The sequence below is a fragment of the Aquarana catesbeiana genome, linkage group LG01, assembly GCF_042186555.1.
Source record: "Aquarana catesbeiana isolate 2022-GZ linkage group LG01, ASM4218655v1, whole genome shotgun sequence".
In the NCBI taxonomy this organism is placed as follows: Eukaryota; Metazoa; Chordata; class Amphibia; order Anura; family Ranidae; genus Aquarana; species Aquarana catesbeiana.
Genome location: NC_133324.1, coordinates 44,135,958 through 44,154,351, shown reverse-complemented (window position 1 = coordinate 44,154,351; position 18,394 = coordinate 44,135,958). Strand labels below are relative to the sequence as shown.

The window sequence follows — 18,394 nt, the reverse complement described above, 5'->3', positions numbered from 1 at the left end:
GCCTGACTGCGGTGCTAATAGGATCAAAAGAACACCAGCAATTTTCTTCAGGTAGCTGTAAATACTGTAACAAGACAAGCCTGCCTGTCAGTAGGAAGATAACAGGAACGGATCTAGCAAAACTGAATACAGTGTATATATATATATATGCAACACCTGGGATGCATATATATATACAATACACTGTAAGTGCAGCTAACTCACTGACTGTCCAGCCTAATTTAGCTAACTCAAATGAAATGACACTGTCTCTCTCTTTATCTCTCAGCACGCTGGAACACACTACACAGGGCCGCCGTGCAGACGGCCTTATATAGTGTGGGGCATGTTCTAAACCCCCTGAGCCATAATTGGCCAAAACCACCCTGGCTTTGGCCAATTATAGCTCTCTCTACCGACGGCGCTGTGATTGGCCAAGGATGCGGTCATAGTGCATGCTTGGCCAATCATCAGCCAGCAATGCACTGCGATGCCGCAGTGAATTATGGGCCATGACGCGCCACATGAATTTGGCGCGAACGGCCCATAACGTTCGCAATTCGGCAAACGATCGAACAGCCGATGTTCGAGTCGAACATGGGTTCGACTCGAACGCGAAGCTCATCCCTAATGACAAACTAGAAGTTGAAACAACTGATCCAAAGAGGGATCTTCTAACAAAAACATATGTACATTATCAGGCAGAGTCATATCAAGTTTATGACAGGCCACTAACTTGTTATCCAAGTTAGGTCATCCTTTACTAAAGTTTCAATAAAGGGAGCAAGTGCTTCACTAGGGTGCTGAGTGGTAGAAATAAGTTCATCAGAATTTTCCCCAAGGGTATCATACATCAGTCTTTTTGGGGGGCATATTCTCTGTTTCAATCTGGAGTTGGTATTTTTCCAGCAGTTCTGAGTCAGGTTCTGATTCACGGTCTGGTTCAAACTTATGTTCCAGCTCAAGCTCTGGTGCATGTTCTGGTTCAAGCTCTGGTGCATGTTCCAATTCAAGCTCTGGCTCAAGAACAGTTTCTCTCTCTGTATCATTGATGAGGGGAATGGAGGTCTCTGGCACATCAATTACTTCAACAGGTTCCATCTTGACATTCTTGTTTCCTCTCATAGGGGACTGGTAAGTCTCTAGACAAGGAGATGGAGCTATCCGAACAACCTCAGATATAGGTAACAGATGATTTTGGTGCTAGGTCTTCAGGGGACCAGTCTTACCCTCAGGCCGAATTTGGTATACAGGAAGCCCAGATAATCACTTACAGATAATGTAGGGTTGAGAGTGCCAACTATCAGCCAGTTTATGCTTTCCAGGCACTCCTAGATTGCGTAGAAACACTCGATCTCTGCGTTGTAAGTCCTGAACCCTTACTTTGAGATCAAAGTTTTTCTTGTTCCTCTGTTCTCTGGTGGTAGAGGCTTCCTTGGCTTTCTCATAGGCCATCTTTAGGCTCTTCTGAAGCCTGTCGACATACCCCCAGTAGGAAGCCTGGGAGGTGTGACCTAACAATATTCCAAAAGCCAGGTGGTAAACAAGCCTCTCTTCTGAACACTAATCTGTAAGGGGAGTACCCAGTAGAGTCATTGGAGGTGCTATCATAAGCATGAACTACTGCAGCTATATAGTCTCCCCAATGCTATTTCTTCTCCAAGGGAAGGGTTCCCAACATATTCAATAGGGTACGGTTGAAACATTAGTGTTGCGGATCCCCTTGAGGATGGTAAGGAGTGGTTCTAGATTTCTTTATACTCAAGAGTTTGCACAATCTTCTGATTAACTAGCTCTTAAAGTCCCAACCTTGGTCTGAGTGTAGATGTTGGGGTAGTCCGTAGTGGATAAAGAACTTTACCACCAGAGTTTTTGCTACAGTACTGGCTTGCTGATCCCTAGTGGGGAAAGCTTGAGCATAGCGGGTGAAATGATCTGTCACAACCAGGACATTACTTCGTACACTCAAGTCAGGCTCCAGACACAAGAAATCAATGCACACCAACTCCATTGGCCAACTCTGGCTCTTCAGAAGGGGCTCTCCGGTATATGATCCCATCTTCTAATCGCATTCGTTCCCAATCTCTATGGACCACTTTTGCTCCCTCAGTGGAACTATTCAACAGCATCTAAGGGTCTTAAATGGATATGGACTTCTTCAGAAGCTTTCCCAACAGATCTTTCAGTTGGTCCCACCTCATATCTTCTCTTGTCAGTTGAGGCAATTCTTAAATGCTCACTTGTGTCAAATCACAATAATATTTGGGCACTCCAGCAGGAGTGACTCCTATAGCTTCAGTTCCTACCGCTCCTCTGTGCTTGTGCTCGACTCCTTGACACACAGCCAGTACTCTTTCTAGAGGTAAATGGACCCAACTCTTTTGCATTTGTGGTATGGGGTCTCGGAGAAAGGACATCAGCGTCCCGATTACCCACTCCTGGTCGGCTACTTCAGACTGAACCAAAACTCAGACAAAGCAACCAGCCACCGATGTCCAGTGACATCCAGCTTGGCAGTGGTTAACAGGCAAGTCAAAGGGTTATTATCCGTCTTCACCACAAACGTGGCCCCGTACAGATAGTCACGTAGCTTATCTACCACTGCTCACTTGAGGGCCAAGAACTAAAATTTGCATACAGGATAGTTATTCTCGAGGGGGGTGAGGCTGCGATTCACATAAGCTACCGGATGGAGTCTTCCCTCCAACTCTTGATAAAGCACTCCCCCAAGGCCATCTCTGCTAGCATCCATGTGCAACTCATAAGGCTTGGATGGTACACGTAGGCCAACACTGGTGCTTCCACAAAGCTCCCCTTCAGTAGTTAAAAAGTCCTTTCACACTCCACCTTCCATTGTTCCTGGATGGATTCCCGTGGCCTCCCTTCTGGGTTTTCTGTGGGTCCCCTTCCATCTGTTTCTGTAATGCCGCGTACACACGAGTGGATTTTTTGACCAGACTGGTCAAGTCCGGCGGACAATCCGATCATGTGTGGGCTTCATCGGACCTTCAGCGGACTTTTCCAGTCGAAAATCTGACGGACTTTAGATTTGAAATAGGCTTCAAATCTTTCCAACGAACTCGAGTCCGGACGAAAAATCCACTCGTCTGTATGCTAGTCCTACGGACGAAAACCCACGCTAGTGCAGCTATTGGCTACTGGCTATCAACTTCCTTATTTTAGTCTGGTCGTACGTCGACACGTACAAATCCATTGGACCTTGGTGTGATCATGTGTAGGAAAGTCCGTTCATTCAAAAGTCCGTCGGAAGTCCGTCAAAAGTCCATCGAAAAGTCCGTCGGAACGTTCGTCAGACCAGTCCGGTCGAAAAGTCTGCCCGTTTGTACGCGGCATAAGAGTTCGTTCATCGGTCTAGCAATCTGTGGGAAGCTCTTCACTAATCTCCTATAATAGGAGCAGAACCTTAGAAACAACCTCAATTCAGTGACGGTGCTCGGTAGAGGCCAAGAAGTAATGGCTTTCAACTTCTGAGGGTCAGTAGCTATTCCCTCTGCTGAAACTACATGTGCAAGATACGTAACTGAAGTCTGGTAGAACTGGCATTTTTCTAGCGACAGTTTCAGTCCCTCTGTGTCTAACCATTGGAAAACTTTCTCCAACCGAGCTTCATGCTCCTCCAATGTTCTATCAAACACGATGATATCATCATGGTACACAAGGTTCCCCCAAGTTCATATCTCCCACAGTGTTCTCCATCAGTCTCTGGAAAGTGGTGGGAACCCCAGGTAATTCATGTGGCTTTTGGTCAAATTCTAAAAATCCTTGGGGGCTGATGAAGGCTGCATTTTCTTGGTCATTCAGATGCATGGGTATCTGGTAGTATCCACTCTTTAGATCCAACACACTGAACCACTTGGCCCCAGACAGACATTGCAGGGCCTCTTCTATGCGGGGTGTTGTGTACTGGTCTGGGATAGTCCTTTGGTTCAAGGTTCGATAGTCAATACACATCTGGAGTGACCCATTCTTCTTTCTCACTACCACAATCAGGGATATATAAGGGCTCCTGGACTCCTTAATAACCCCAGACTTCTTCAGCTCAGCCAGCTGCTCGCTAAGGTTCTCCTTATCACACAAAGGGATCCGCCTGGCCCTTTCATGAAAAGGCTTGTCTTCAGGTAGCCAAATTTGATCTTGGGCAGTCCTGGTGCAGCCCACATCAAAGTTATCTTTGGAGAACATCTTCTCCCATCAGGTTAATTTGGCTTTAATCTTCTCCTCCCATCCTGAGGGTAGATTTGAGCAATTTTTTTTCCTTGCAAATTTTTTTTTGTATTATTCAGCTGTTGGGGGAAGCCCATTGACAGCTGATGACTTCCCGCCCCTGCTCATTAACAACCAGTTTTTACTGCACCCTGAATGGGCAAAGCTTTTCCCAATCAGGGCACAGAATGCACTGTGAAAATTTGGGTGTTTCCCAATGTTCGGCCAAAAGTCATGCTAGGGCCGAACCATTCGCCCTAATCTCTACCACACTGTCCATAACCAGAAGGAGCTCTATTTCTGCAATGCCCACTTCACAAAATTTGTGTTATTTTGTGTCATGGCCGCGGAGGTCACCCAGGGTTCCAGTGCCCAATCTGACAGCTGCTCCCCTGATGACACTGACGTAAGCTCCAGAGGGACAAAGTTCTCCATTCCTCCCTCCTGTACAGTGGCTATGACACAATGCCATCTACAGCCAGGAGGCCACCTTGCACCTGCCTTACATACTAATGCACTCATCTTCTTTTTCCTTAAAGAAGACTTCAAGGTATGGCATTTTTTTTACATAGCTTAGACCAATCTAAGTATGCATATACCATACCAGTGGAATCCCTCTAGAATCTGGAAATCACTTCAGTAGACAACCCTACTACAGTGATCTCCACTAGCTTCTTGGTCTTGTACCAAGTGGCTGCCCTGCTGCATTGTAAACACATGAGTTTGTGATATCACTGCCCCACCTGCCCACCTCATCTAATTAGAGAATGCTTTGCGAATGCAAATGCAATGCAAAACATTCTCTGAATGAGATCCTTGCTGTGTGGCTGACCGCCTGTGTTCAGCATGCAGCTGGGAAGCCATTCAGCACAAGACCTAGAAATGAGTGGAGATCACAGTAATAGACACTGCTACTACAGTGATCTCTACTATCATTTGGGTCCTGTGCTTCATCTTGTAGAGGGATCCCATGAGTATGGTATGTGCATTGGTACATTGGTCCAAGCTGCTATACGTGGAATTCTTTTTTTAGGACACATTAAAACCAGTACTTGGGACTACTAATTCTTTGTTTTCTTCTTGCACAAGGATACATATCAGTAATTTTTTTGATTGCTAGTGCACACGTTCTCCTCCTCCCTTTTTCTGTGTCCTGTACTACAAAATAGCAGGTACCCACCCGTCATTATTTTGACCCAAAGTTCAAGCCAGTGCCATTATTTTGCATAACAGGGTCAGAATAATATAGAACAGTTATGTGCATTGTTAATGTAAGCAGAAATCATTATAAAAAAAAAATATTTGGTACTACCTTTGTATTTTTAATTTTATGATAATATTTAGCATTGATCCTTGCTGAATAGGAGTTTATTTTAAAGAAATTATGTGTCTTGGTTTAGAGTTGTTAAAATAATATGAATAATAGAGGACTAAACTTAACCACTCACAAATAAACTACCTGTGCAAACAACTAAAAGTAGATAGAAGATGATGTCAGTATATTGAGAACAAAGAGAGATGTATGGTATTGAACTGTATAAAAGGAGGGGAGAGAAGCCATCTCATTGTATTGTCATTGTGATACCCATGCTGCAGAGGTCTGTGTCGCAATAGAGAATTATAGGCTTTAATTAAAGAAGAACCCAGTGATCGGAGCTATGGGTGTATCATATACCTACATCTTCCAGTTCTGTGTGATCCTGCAATGTATGACACTCTGGAGATCAGGAATGCAGAGTCCGGCCTGTACCCTTCATTTTACTGATGAATTTGATGAATTCCAATATTTCCAGGATGGAGATTTGATCATTGGAGGAGTGCTCACTGTGAGGGAAAAAGAAGAAGATCGATCTTCACCTGAAGAAAAGATATACAGGTATGTAACTTACTTGATATGGAGAGAAAATGTGATCAGGGTGACAAAGAACAACAAATCAGATTTTACAAAATGATTGTAAGAAATACCCCCTGTTGACAGCTGAAGTGTTAAAGAAGTCCGGTAACAGGAGGTGTAAAAAAAAAAAAAAAAAAAGCAGCTGAAGAAACAGAAAGATACAATGTTTATTAACAACATGGCTCAGCCGCTAAAGCATTAAAATAAAAAGAAACATTGTTTCTTTTTGTATCTTTCTGTATATATATATATATATATATATATATATATATATATATATATATATATATATATATATATATATATATATATATATATATATATATATATATATAATATTAATATTAACATATATTTACACATTTCACTTTGAAAAAGTGCAAAAAAAAAAAAAAAAATTAACATTGGCGCGGGGTTCCCCTTAATATCCATGCCAGACCTGAAGGGCCTGGTATGGATTTTGAGGGGGACCCCACACCATTTTTTTTATTTTGGCACGGGGTTCCCCTTAAAATCCATACCAGACCTGAAGGGCCTCGTATTGATTTTAAGGGGGACCCCCACGCCATTTTTTTTTAATTTTGGTGCCGGGTTCCCCTTAATATCCATACCAGACCTGAAGGGCCTGGTATGGAATTTCGGGGGAACCCCGCACATATTTTTTTCTTAATTTAGTTTTTTTTCTTAATGTTGTTTTTATCAATGAACTTTTATGCGTATTGCCGAACTGACATTTCATTATAGCCGCGAGTAGTTTTAAATAACTTTTATTCCTTAAGGGCCAGTTCACACAATATGCAGTCCAGTGCATTTTTTTCTGCATCAAAAACGTACGGAAAGTAGGTTATATGGTTTTCAATGGCATAGTTCACACCAGTGCTTGCAGTTCCAGTGCGTTTCCAGTTCCCCACTGGACTGTACTGGAACGCTGTAAAATGCATCAAAAACACACTGGAATGCACCTAAATACATCAAAAACGCACTGCAACACACTTGTCCTTATTTAAGGTTAAGAAAAAAGAGGGGGAGTAAAAGCACTGCATGCAGAAAAGCACCTGGAACACATCCGGACTGCGTTTCTATGGTGTGATCTGGCCCTTAGGGCCCTTATGCATTTTTAGTGCTTTTTGCATTTTGCAGATTTGCACTACAGCCAATTTAACATGGTTTTCTATGCAACACGTTCTGTAGAGCAAATCTGCAAAATGCAAAAAGCACTAAAAGTGCATAGGTGTGAATCAAGCCTAAATAAGGACAAGTGCATTCCAGTGCATTTTTGATGCGTTTTACAGCTTTCCAGTACAGTCCAGTGCAGAAAAAATGCAGCATGTTCTACTTTTTTTTTTGGAACTGGAACGCACTGGAACGGCAAGCACTGGTGTGAACTATGCCATTGCAAACCATATAACTGAATTTCCATGCATTTTTGATGCATAAAATATGCATTGGACTGCATTGGTGTGAACTGGCCCTTAAGCAATTTGGCATATTTAACCACTTCAATACAGGGCTTTTATACACCCTTCCTTCCCAGACCAATTTTTAGCTTTCAGCGCTCTCACACTTTGAATGACAATTACTCAGTCATGCTACTGTACACTGTACCCAAACCAAATTTTTATCATTTTTTTCTCACAAACATAGCTTTCTTTTGGTGATATTTAATCACTGCTGTTTTTTTAATTTTTTGCAATATAAGCGAAAAAAGAGAGAAATTTTTGAAAAAAAACACTTTTTTTTAGTTTCTATTGTAAAATTTTGTAAATAAGTAATTTTTCTTCATAAATTTGGGCCAAAATGTATACTACTACATATCTTTAGTAAAAAATAACCCAAATTAGTGTATATTATTTGGTCTCTGTGAAAGTTATAGAGTCTACAAGCTATGGTGCAAATCATTGAAAAATGATCATATCTGATCACACCTGATGTACTGAAGGCACATCTCATTTCTTGAGTCCCTAACAAGCCAGGAAAGTACAAATACCCCCCCAAATTACCCCTTTTTGGAAAGCAGACATTCCAAGGTATTTAGTAAGAGGCATGGTGAGTTTTTTGAAGTTGTAATTTTTTCCCACAATTCTTTTTTTTTTGCACAAAATTGTCATAATAACAAGTTATTTCTCTCACACAGCACATGCATACTTGCAATGACACCCCAAAATACATTCTGCTACTCCTCCTGAGTATAGTGATACCAAATGTGTGAGACTTTTACACAGCCTGGCCACATACAGAGGTCTAACATCCAACTAGCACCGTCAGGCGTTTTACGAGCATAAATTGCACATCTCATTTGATGACAACCTATCACACTTTTGAAGGCCCTGGAGCACCAGGCCAATGGAAACGCCCACAAAATGACCCCATTTTGGAAAGCTAACACCCCAACGTATAATCTATGAGGCATAATGAGTCTTTTGAACGGTTCATTTTTTTCAAAGCTCAATGTTTTTGGAAACTGTGGAAAAAAAATGAAAACGCATTTTTTTTTACACAAAGTTGTCCATTCATAAGATATTTCCAACACATAGCATGTACATAGCAAAAATGACACCCCAAAATACATTCTGCTACTCCTCCTGTGTATGGCAATACCAAATGTGTGAGACTTTTACACAGCCTGGCCACATACAGAGGCCCAACATTAAAGTAGCACCGTCGGGCGTTCTACATGCATAAATTACACATCTCATTTCTCAACCACATATTACAATTTTGAAGGCCCTGGAGCACCAGGACAATGGAAATGCCCACAAAATGACCCCATTTTGGAAAGCTAACACCCCAACGTATAATCTATGAGGCATAATTAGTCTTTTGAATGGTTCATTTTTTTCCCGAAGTTTTTGGAAACTGTGGAAAAAAAATGAAAACGCATTATTTTTTTACACAAAGTTGTTCATTCATAAGATATTTCCAACACATAGCATGTACATAGCAAAAATGACACCCCAAAATACATTCTGCTACTCCACCTGAGTATGGCGATACCAAATGTGTGAGACTTTTACACAGCCTGGCCACATACAGAGGCCCAACATTGAAATAGCAGCTTCAGGCATTCTAGGAGCATAAATTACACATCTCATTTCTCAACCACCTATTACAATTTTGAAGGCCCTGGAGCACCAGGACAATGGAAACGCCCACAAAATGACCCCATTTTGGAAAGCTAACACCCCAACGTATAATCTATGAGGCATAATTAGTCTTTTGAATGGTTCATTTTTTTCCCAAAGTTTTTGGAATATGTGGAAAAAAAATGAAAACGCATTTTTTTTTATACAAAGTTGTTCATTTATAAGATATGTCCAACACACAGCATGTACATAGCAAAAAGGACACCCCAAAATACATTCTGCTACTTCCTCCTGAGTATGGCGATACCACATGTGTGAGACTTTTACATAGTCTGGCCACATACAGAGGCCCAACATCCAAGTAGCACTGTCAGTTGTTCTAGGAGCATACATTACACACAAATTCCTGCCAACCTATCACATTGTTGAAGGCCCTTCATATTTCTAACACATAGCATGTACTGTACATACCAATTACAAACCAAAATACATTCTGCTGAGTAAAGGGTAAAGAACAGATTACCTGCAATTTTAGTAGTGCAGTGGTCCACAGAGAAGAGCATCGGTCCAGGCAGCAGGCAGGAACGTGGACAGCGACAGCAAAACAGGCAGCAGGCAGGAATAGTCAGTACAGGTAGAGATGTCAGCACAGCCAAAGCATTAGTCCAGATAGCAGGCAGGGATGTTGTCAGCAGCAGCAAAAGAATCAAAGGATCGTCCATGCAGCAGGCAGGAATACTGTCCTTAGTACATGCAGCAGGCAGAGGTATGGTCAGCACAGCCACAGTATTTGTCCAGGGAGCAGGCAGTACCATCAAGCTTAGGGCATCGGTCAGGAAAGAATGGGGACAGGGGTAGAGGCTTCTCCCACCCAAATCGCTTTGAAGCCTCCGGGCAACCAGACCCTGTTATGGGAACACAGAAAACCAAAAACTGGTTTTCTGAACTCCGAACACTATTCTGGAGCCCCTCACATATGTGAGACCCCTGTGTAGCAGGGTGAAAGATCAATCCAAGGGGCAGACAAAAACATGGTCAAGAGGACGAGGTCAGTGCAGGTAAAAGGCAGAAATAGACGGTAGGCGGAGGCATAGTCGATACAGTCCAGGGTCAGTTCACGTGAAAGGCAAAAACATGGCGGAAAAACAATGCAGATGGTAGGCAGAGGCATAGTTGAGAAACAGACCAGGGTCGGTTCACATGGAAGGCAATTATATGGTTGGTTGAGGAAGGGAAATATTCAGGACAGAAATTAAAAACGGGGAAATGGCAGTATTAGAAATATGGACTAATAATTTTCCAGCGTGTGATATCGCCTGAAGCATTCTCCGATGCAAAGGCCAGGTTGGGAGGGACAGTCTGTACTATGGAAGTTGGTATCTTTCCTAATTCCTTTTTTGGTGCACACCCGACATTTTTTTTGGCGTCGTCTTCCGGATTCTGTTGGTGGAATATGGTCCGGGAAATGGCGCTCATGTAGTCTGCTGACAGAATCGGAGCGAATGCTTTCTGGGGGGGATACTTGCGGATAAATCAGGGCAGTGACAATGTCTTCAATAAACTTTATGAAGGTGGTGGGTGTTTCTGTTGATTTTTGGTAGATTATGAAAGAATTTAAAAGGGCCAAGTGAAAAAAGTAAATTGTGACTTTTTTGTACCAGAATAGGGATTTTCTTGTTGAAAGATAGGGCTGCAACTGATCGTTTAAATCCACCCCCCCCATGTATTTATTGTACTCAGTGATACAGGTAGGCTTGCGAACAGTACCGCGTCTTCTGTGAAGTTCCACCGAGGTGTCATCGTGGATGGTGGACATGATGTACACATCTTTTCTATCTCCCCACTTCACAGCCAACACTTCTTCGTTCCTCAAGCTTGTCGATTCCCCCTTTGAACGTTTGTGGTGACAAGACGCTGTGGGAAGCCCTTTCGGTTTTTTCTTGCTGTACCACAGGCCAAAGTTTGTTTGAGATATAGGTGGCGGAGAAGGGGCAAACTAGTATAATAATTGTCCATATAAATATGGTACCCCTTTTGGAGGAGTGGGAATGCCAACTCCCAAAAAAATGTCACACTTATTCCCATGTACGAGGGACACTCAGGGGGCTGGAGCTGGGAATCTTTGCCTTCGTACACGCGGAATGAGTGCACATAACCGGTGGCGCTTTCACAAAGCTTGTTAAGCTTCAAGCCGTACCTCACCCTCTTACCGGGGATATATTGCTTGATTCCCAGCCGGCCTATGAAATGCACCAGGGATTCGTCCACAGATATATTTTTGTCAGGGACATAAACTTCGGTAAACTTCTGGGAAAAAAAATTAATTAGGGGGTGAACTTTATATAGTTTGTCAAAGTTTGGGTGATTTCGGGGGGGCACTGTGAGTTGTCACTTAAATGCAAGAAGCGCATTATGATTTCATATCGGGACCTGGACATGGCTGATGAAAAAAACTGGCATATGGTGGATGGGTTTGGTCGACCAATACTTATGAATTTCATTTTTTCTTTGTAAGCCCCATGTTGAGGGTTAGGCCTAAAAACAATTTTAGCTCCACTATCGTTAGGGGTCTCCATTCAAAAAAAACGGGCATAGCAGGAGCTGGGAAAAAATTAAGATGACTCGCGCTGTGTAAATTGGTGAGTGTGTAATCAGATTCACCGTACAAAAACACTAAATACAACCAGTATCAGTGGATGCATAAACCGTCTGTGTGGCAATGTATCACGATCAGTGCAAACAAATAACAAAAATATATAAAACGTCTGTGCAATAATATATCGCAATCAGTGCACACATATCACAAAAATAAAGTCCAAACAAAATAAATATATTGAAGAAACTATTATAAAGGGAAAAAATGTCCAAAAAAGAAGAAACCCGAGAAAAAGTGAATTAGCAATCACGGGTCCTTCAACCGCATGGAACCTCAAATGTGCAGGACCACCACCAACAATAAGAGCCTGGCCGCTTACCAAAACCCCATGACCCCCCGTTACAGAGGGTCTAAAAGGGCTTTATAAGATCCTAGTAGTCCGGACTTCCCAGGAGCAGAGATGGAGCAGAGATGGAAATGGAAACTGGAAAAGGGCGTCAGGTGCTGGGATGGAGATGGATGGATCCACAGGAGGGGGGCTCAGCCCTCAGCATAATGATGTTATCATAGGAGAAAAGAAAGGGAGGGCTCCCATAGTATAAAATCAGATGGCAATTTATTATAGAAAAAAGCGTAAACACTCACATATAAGTAAGACAATCAGCATCATCAAATAGAAGAACAGACTGTGGCACCGGCCGGATGACCACAGATAGCTCGTCCTGTTAGATATACAGCAAGAGTGGGAGGTGGCGCGATGATACCGCTCAGCCCTACGCTGCGTTTCGCAAAAAAATGCGTCTTCCAGGGGCACGAGCTGCTCATCGCATCACCTCCCTTAAATAACAAGTAATAAGCCTCACTTTGGAATCCCCCACGCCGGACTTCCGCATTAGCCTCAAGCGCACAAGTTGCCAGTGCGCATGTGCAGGAGGGATCTAAACTTCCTAGAGAGCCTAGAGCATCCCCGACCTCAGCGCTACCGCGCATGTGCGGCCCCAAATACAATATGCCTCATTAGATGTCACGTCAGGGGATGGGATCCGCCCGCTCAAGGAAAAGCGCGTCGGATCCCCGTGCGCATGCGCGATGTCACGTCAGGGGGTAGGATCCGCCCGCTCAAGAAAAAGAACGTCGGATCCCCGTGCGCATGCGCGTCCCCTGATCTCGGTCTTCACATACAGTAGACAAACGGGCAGCCTTGTATGTGGCGCGGGTGGGAGTCAGATGATAAAAAATCAAATGTATGAAAAAAAGGGGGATAAAAGAATAAAATAAATTAAAAACCACTGATGCAATATATAAAAAAACATCTTAGGCCAGATCATCAGATTGCTGTCAGTTCAAATCGCTCCCAAAAGGATCATTCACAGCAATCCTTGGTGTTGGCATTTAATTGGTAATAAAACTGGGGAAATATATGAGTACAAAACAAATATAGGATGTAGCAAGTCTATATGCATACACTTGCTAAATATAAATAGCAAATGTTAAAGCAGTTTAGGCGTGAATGGTGACACGCACAAACTGAACTAAATTTGTGTTGTAAGGGGACATGGACAGATTACAAAGAGCGACCCCTAGTGGCCTTAATAAAAATACACGCCCTCAACGCCAGTCTTCTCATATAATAAATGGTCAGACGGCTATGTGGGTGAGCATAAAAACTGGATAAATACGGATACAATAGGCCTAAAAATACATCATAATTAAATTAATACAAACTAAAAAATGTGTCTATAACCATAGATAAGTTGTCAAAGGCGACCACATCCAAAAATGGTCACCCATAACAACCCATAGTGTTAGCATATAATGTGTAATTGTATTGGAAGATGCATATCCCAAAAAAATTTTTTTTTTTTTTTTGGCACGGCAAAAACTGGGGTATGGGAAATTAAAATGAACTCCCCAATTAAGGGACAAAAAAATGAATAAATTTGGGGCCTGAATGGTGACACATACAGGCTCAACCTAGAGATTAGTCATGAGGGGACAGGGTTATAAGTCACTGGCAAAACGACCCCTAGTGGTCATCCTAAAATTCTCATAAGTCTTGGAATTGGAATACCTATAATGATGCATGGGAAGAGAAAATATTTTTGGAAAATATAAATTCAATAGGTGCTGCAACTTAAACACTAATCGCGGAGCATAACCGGTGGTCCGGAGGTGGGGATCCAAATCAAAAATAACCCCCAAACATTGTTGTAAACATTAATGCACAAAAAGAAGAGAGAAAGCCATATACAACAACATCCCGTAAATCAGGCATTATTAATAAAAGCATTAATGTCAGTATCTACGTTCATACCGTGTGGTACATAACTTTTAACCTTATATATCCAGGACATCTCTAACTTGGAAATCTCCCTAATAAGCGAGCTACCCCGCCAATGAGGTTTATATTTGTCTATGCCAACAAATAATGTCTTAGAAGGGTCCCTATCATGGAATTGATCGTAGTGTCTGGAAACGGGATGTTTATCATACCCTCTTCTAATATTGCCTATGTGTTTATTTAAACGAACCCGTAGGGCCCTTTTGGTCCTCCCTATATATTGGAGACCACACGGGCATTGTAAGAGATAGACTACCCCTTCAGAGCTACAGGTGATGAATGGTTCAATGTCGTGTGAGTCTCCAGTACTGGTGGATATAAATGACGTAATACGTCTTGATCTATTGATGTTTAGGGAGCACACCTGACATCTCCCACACCTATAGAACCCCGTTAGATTTTGCAGGAAGGATCTATTTTCCCGTGGAGGGTCCTGAACTGTGGGTGCTATCTTATTTCCCAGGGAGGCTGCTCCTTTAAAAATCACCCTTGGTCTCGGTGGTAAGATGGCCTTGAGGGTCAAATCGCTACCAAGAACATGCCAATGTTTTCGTATTAATTGCTTGATGGTCCAGTGTTGTACTGAATAAGTGGTGATAAACAGTATAGTCTCCAAGACCTCATTCCTAGGTCTGGAAACTTCAGTTAATAAAGTTGCTCTATCCCTGTCCCTTGCCGATTTCACGGCCTGTGAGAGGGAAGAACGGTCATAACCCTTCTCCAGGAATCTTCCTATTAAAATAGATGCCTGCTGATCAAAGGTGGCTATATCTGAACAATTGCGTCTAAGGCGCAAAAATTGTCCGTATGGGATGGCCTTCAGCCACTGTTCGTGGTGGCAACTGTCTACAGAAATATAAGAATTTCTGTCAGTTGCTTTAAAGTATGTGGACGTCACGAACTGTCCTTCCAGGATCTGGATCCTCAGGTCAAGGAAGTGGATGGTTTCCTGGCTGGCTTCAAAATGTAATCTGATGCCTCGGTCGTTAATGTTGAGGGTATTCATAAAACTGTGGAGCTCAGTCTCCTCTTCATCCCAAAGGAGGAGGACGTCATCAATATATCTAGCCCACAGGAGCACCTCAGGTCTCCTGGGGGCGTCGATGACGTCCTCCTCCCATTTGGCCATAAAAATATTGGCCAGACTCGGAGCGTATTTGGCTCCCATGGCCACGCCACGGTCCTGTCGATAAAACTGCTGTTCGAACCAGAAGTAACTATGGCTCGCAGCATATTGCAGGAGTTCCATAATGAATTGGATTTGTACAGGAGGTAAGTTAGAGTCTCGATTGAGAAACAGTTCCACCGCCTGTAAACCTAAATGGTGGGGAATGATGGTATAAAGGGATGAAACATCCGCAGTTACCATCCAGAGACCCTCCCTAGGGATGATGCTAGAGAGTGTGTTGATGACCTGCTTGGTGTCCTTAATATAGGATGGAATCTTCCCCACTAGCGGTTGTAAAAAATGGTCAATATATTTGCCCACCCGGGACGTGATGGAGTCAATCCCACTTACAATGGGACGTCCCGGGGGGCAAACCAAATCCTTGTGGATCTTTGGGAGGTAGTAGATGACTGGGGTTCTGGGGGCTACTGGAACCAAAAAACGTCCCTCTTTGTCATTCAAAATACCCTCCCGAAGTCCTCTGTCCACGATTGATTCCAATTCCCTCTTATACTTGTTAAGAGGGTCCCTGTTCAGAATTGTATAGGTGTCAGTATCACCGACAATGCGATGCATCTCTGCTTGATAATCATGGCGATCTAGTACCACGATTCCCCCACCTTTATCAGCCGGTCTTATGACCAGAGATTTGTTCTTACAGAGGGAATCTAGTCCAGTTTGAAGATCTCTATGTAATCTAGCCTTCTTGACCCTAATTTGCTCTAGGTCACGTAGGACCACATCTCTGAAAACACGAATGGCTGGAGCCAAAGAACCTGGAGGGTTAAAGAGAGAGGCGTTTGCCAAATTTGTGTGTTGGTATTAGCTGCTTACATTATTCACCCTATTAATGGTGTTAGACAGCATATACCGTTTAATATTTAATTTGCGTGTAAACTTATGCACGTCCATATAGGTTTGAAATTTGCTCAGACTCCTAGGTGGAGCAAACTTCAAACCTTTGTCCAAAAGCCTCTTCTCAGCATCAGTGAGCATTTGTTTGGACAAATTGAAAATACCTGAACCTAGGTCTTTCTTTTTTTTGAGTGTCTGGATTCGCCTCCCCCCTCTAGTTCCTCTTTTCGTTCTCCCAAGCGCTTGGGTGCTCGGGTGTCCTTGGGAAAACCCCAATTGGGATTAGAATTCCCCCTTGGAGGATCAAAGGATTGAGGAGGCCCAGAGTAGTTGTAATCCCTTTGTGGGTCCCTAGGATATTGAACACTCTGGTTCCTCTCAGGATAGTCATGGCCGTATCCTTCTGGGTTAACCCCTCGTTGTTGAGGGCTGTAAAAGTCCAACAGAGGATAAAACCTATTATTTGTAGGGACTGTATTCCTAGGCCCATCGAATGGATGGTAGTGTTGGATCTGACTCCCGTTGTAACCCTGAGAGTTACGTTTCCATGGTACGTTTTCCCATGCTGTAGGGGGAGAAGTATCATAGGACCGTTGATAGTTAGGACATGGGGATTGGTGATAATCCTGCCTAGGGAATCCAAATGAGTCACCCATAGGGACATGATGAGAACCAATCCTTGAGGGCCTAGATTTGTTGTTTTTAGGGCGCACATCCCTCTTAGAAGAGGCATGGGTCCCCTGTTTAAACGAGAGAGAGACAGGTTCCCTACTGGCTAAGCCAGTTCCCTGAGGATAGCTCAGAGCTCCCGGGCATAGCTGGAGCTGGGGTTGGTTGTAATGAATTGTTGGGCAAAGAGATTAGTTTGGTCCACGATGCCTTGAATCAATTCGTTAGGGAAAAATAAATTAAAAAAATCCATTTGTGAAAAACCTGCAGTGTTGACCTGCACACCCGGCTGTGCTGTAAAAGGGGGGATCGTGGCTGACCCTGTGGTAGAAGGCAGCCACAATGGGTTTGCCAAGGAATCTGGAAGGTGGGTTTGGGCCCTACTTCTTTGGCGTGCACTTGTGCTGGGCCTTTCCTCCTGGGGTCTAGCAGCGCTTGTACTGGGCCCCTCTTCCTGGGGTCTACCGCCGCTGGCACTGCTGGTAGCTGTCTGGTGTTCAGACCGTCGTCTTTTTGGACGGACTGCTTCCTCCTCTGATTCGGATCCTGATGTGTTGCCTTCGGGGGGCTCATATTCCGAACCAGAACCAGAATCTGAACTGAGCGGTGAGAGCTCCCCATTGCTCTCATCGGTCAGACTCAGTATTTGGTATGCCTCTTCTGGGGTGTACACCTTTCTGGACATAGTGGCTGACTGGCTGTATGTACTCTGGTGGCAGGTGGTGAGGTGGCAGGTACTCTGGTGGCAGGTGGTGAGGTGGCAGGTACTCTGGTGGCAGGTGATGAGGTGGCGGGTACTCTGGTGGCCGGTGGTGAGGTGGCAGGTACTCTGGTGGCAGGTGATGAGGTGGTGGGTACTCTGGTGGCAGGTGATGAGGTGGCGGGTACTCGGGTGGCAGGTACTCTGGTGGCAGGTACTCTGGTGGTGAGGTGGCGGGTACTCTGGTGGGAAGTACTCTGGTGGCAGGTACTCTGGTGGCAGGTACTTTGATGGCAGGTACTCTGGTGGCAGGTGATGAGGTGGCAGGTACTCTGGTGGCAGGTGATGAGGTGGGGGGTACTCTGGTGGCAGGTGATGAGGTGGCGGGTACTCTGGTGGCAGGTGGTGAGGTGGCGGGTACTCCTGATGGACAGGTACTCTAGATGACAGGTACTCTAGATGACAGGTACTCTAGATGACAGGTACTCCTGATGACAGGTATTCTTTATTTAGGGGGGGCAATCTGGGCACAGTAGTACATGTATTAGGTAACTCACTGTTAGCTGATCTCTTCTCCTCACACTGAATCGATGTGTGAGGAGAAGAGCCCAGCAACAGCAGTTACACACAGTGTTTCTGTTTACATTACTGACCGGCTGTGATTGGACACAGCCGGTCATGTGGTGAAGAGCCATGTCATTGGCTACAGTGATCGGGGCTGAGCTGTATCCAGGGGAAAAGCCTCAGCCCCGATCGCCGCTCTGACCGCCGTCACCGACGATACACGCCGCTTCCCAATGCCTCACTGCATTGCCGTTACCGCCGCTCCGCAGCCCGCTGCCGCCCGCCGTCGCCACTTCAATACCCCCATCGGGGAACGCCCGT

General features: G+C 44.0%; 1 protein-coding gene across 1 annotated transcript in view; it reads left to right on the top strand.

Moving 5' to 3' along the window:
* Window positions 1-5,436: 5,436 nt before the first annotated feature.
* Window positions 5,437-18,394, top strand: part of LOC141141645 (vomeronasal type-2 receptor 26-like) — a 150,404-nt gene continuing 137,446 nt past the window's right edge. Inside the window, exon 1 of the mRNA XM_073629192.1 lies at window positions 5,437-6,079. Within this exon, the coding sequence (XP_073485293.1) occupies window positions 5,862-6,079 (218 nt within the window). The 5' untranslated portion in view covers window positions 5,437-5,861. The remainder of the gene's footprint in view (window positions 6,080-18,394) is intronic.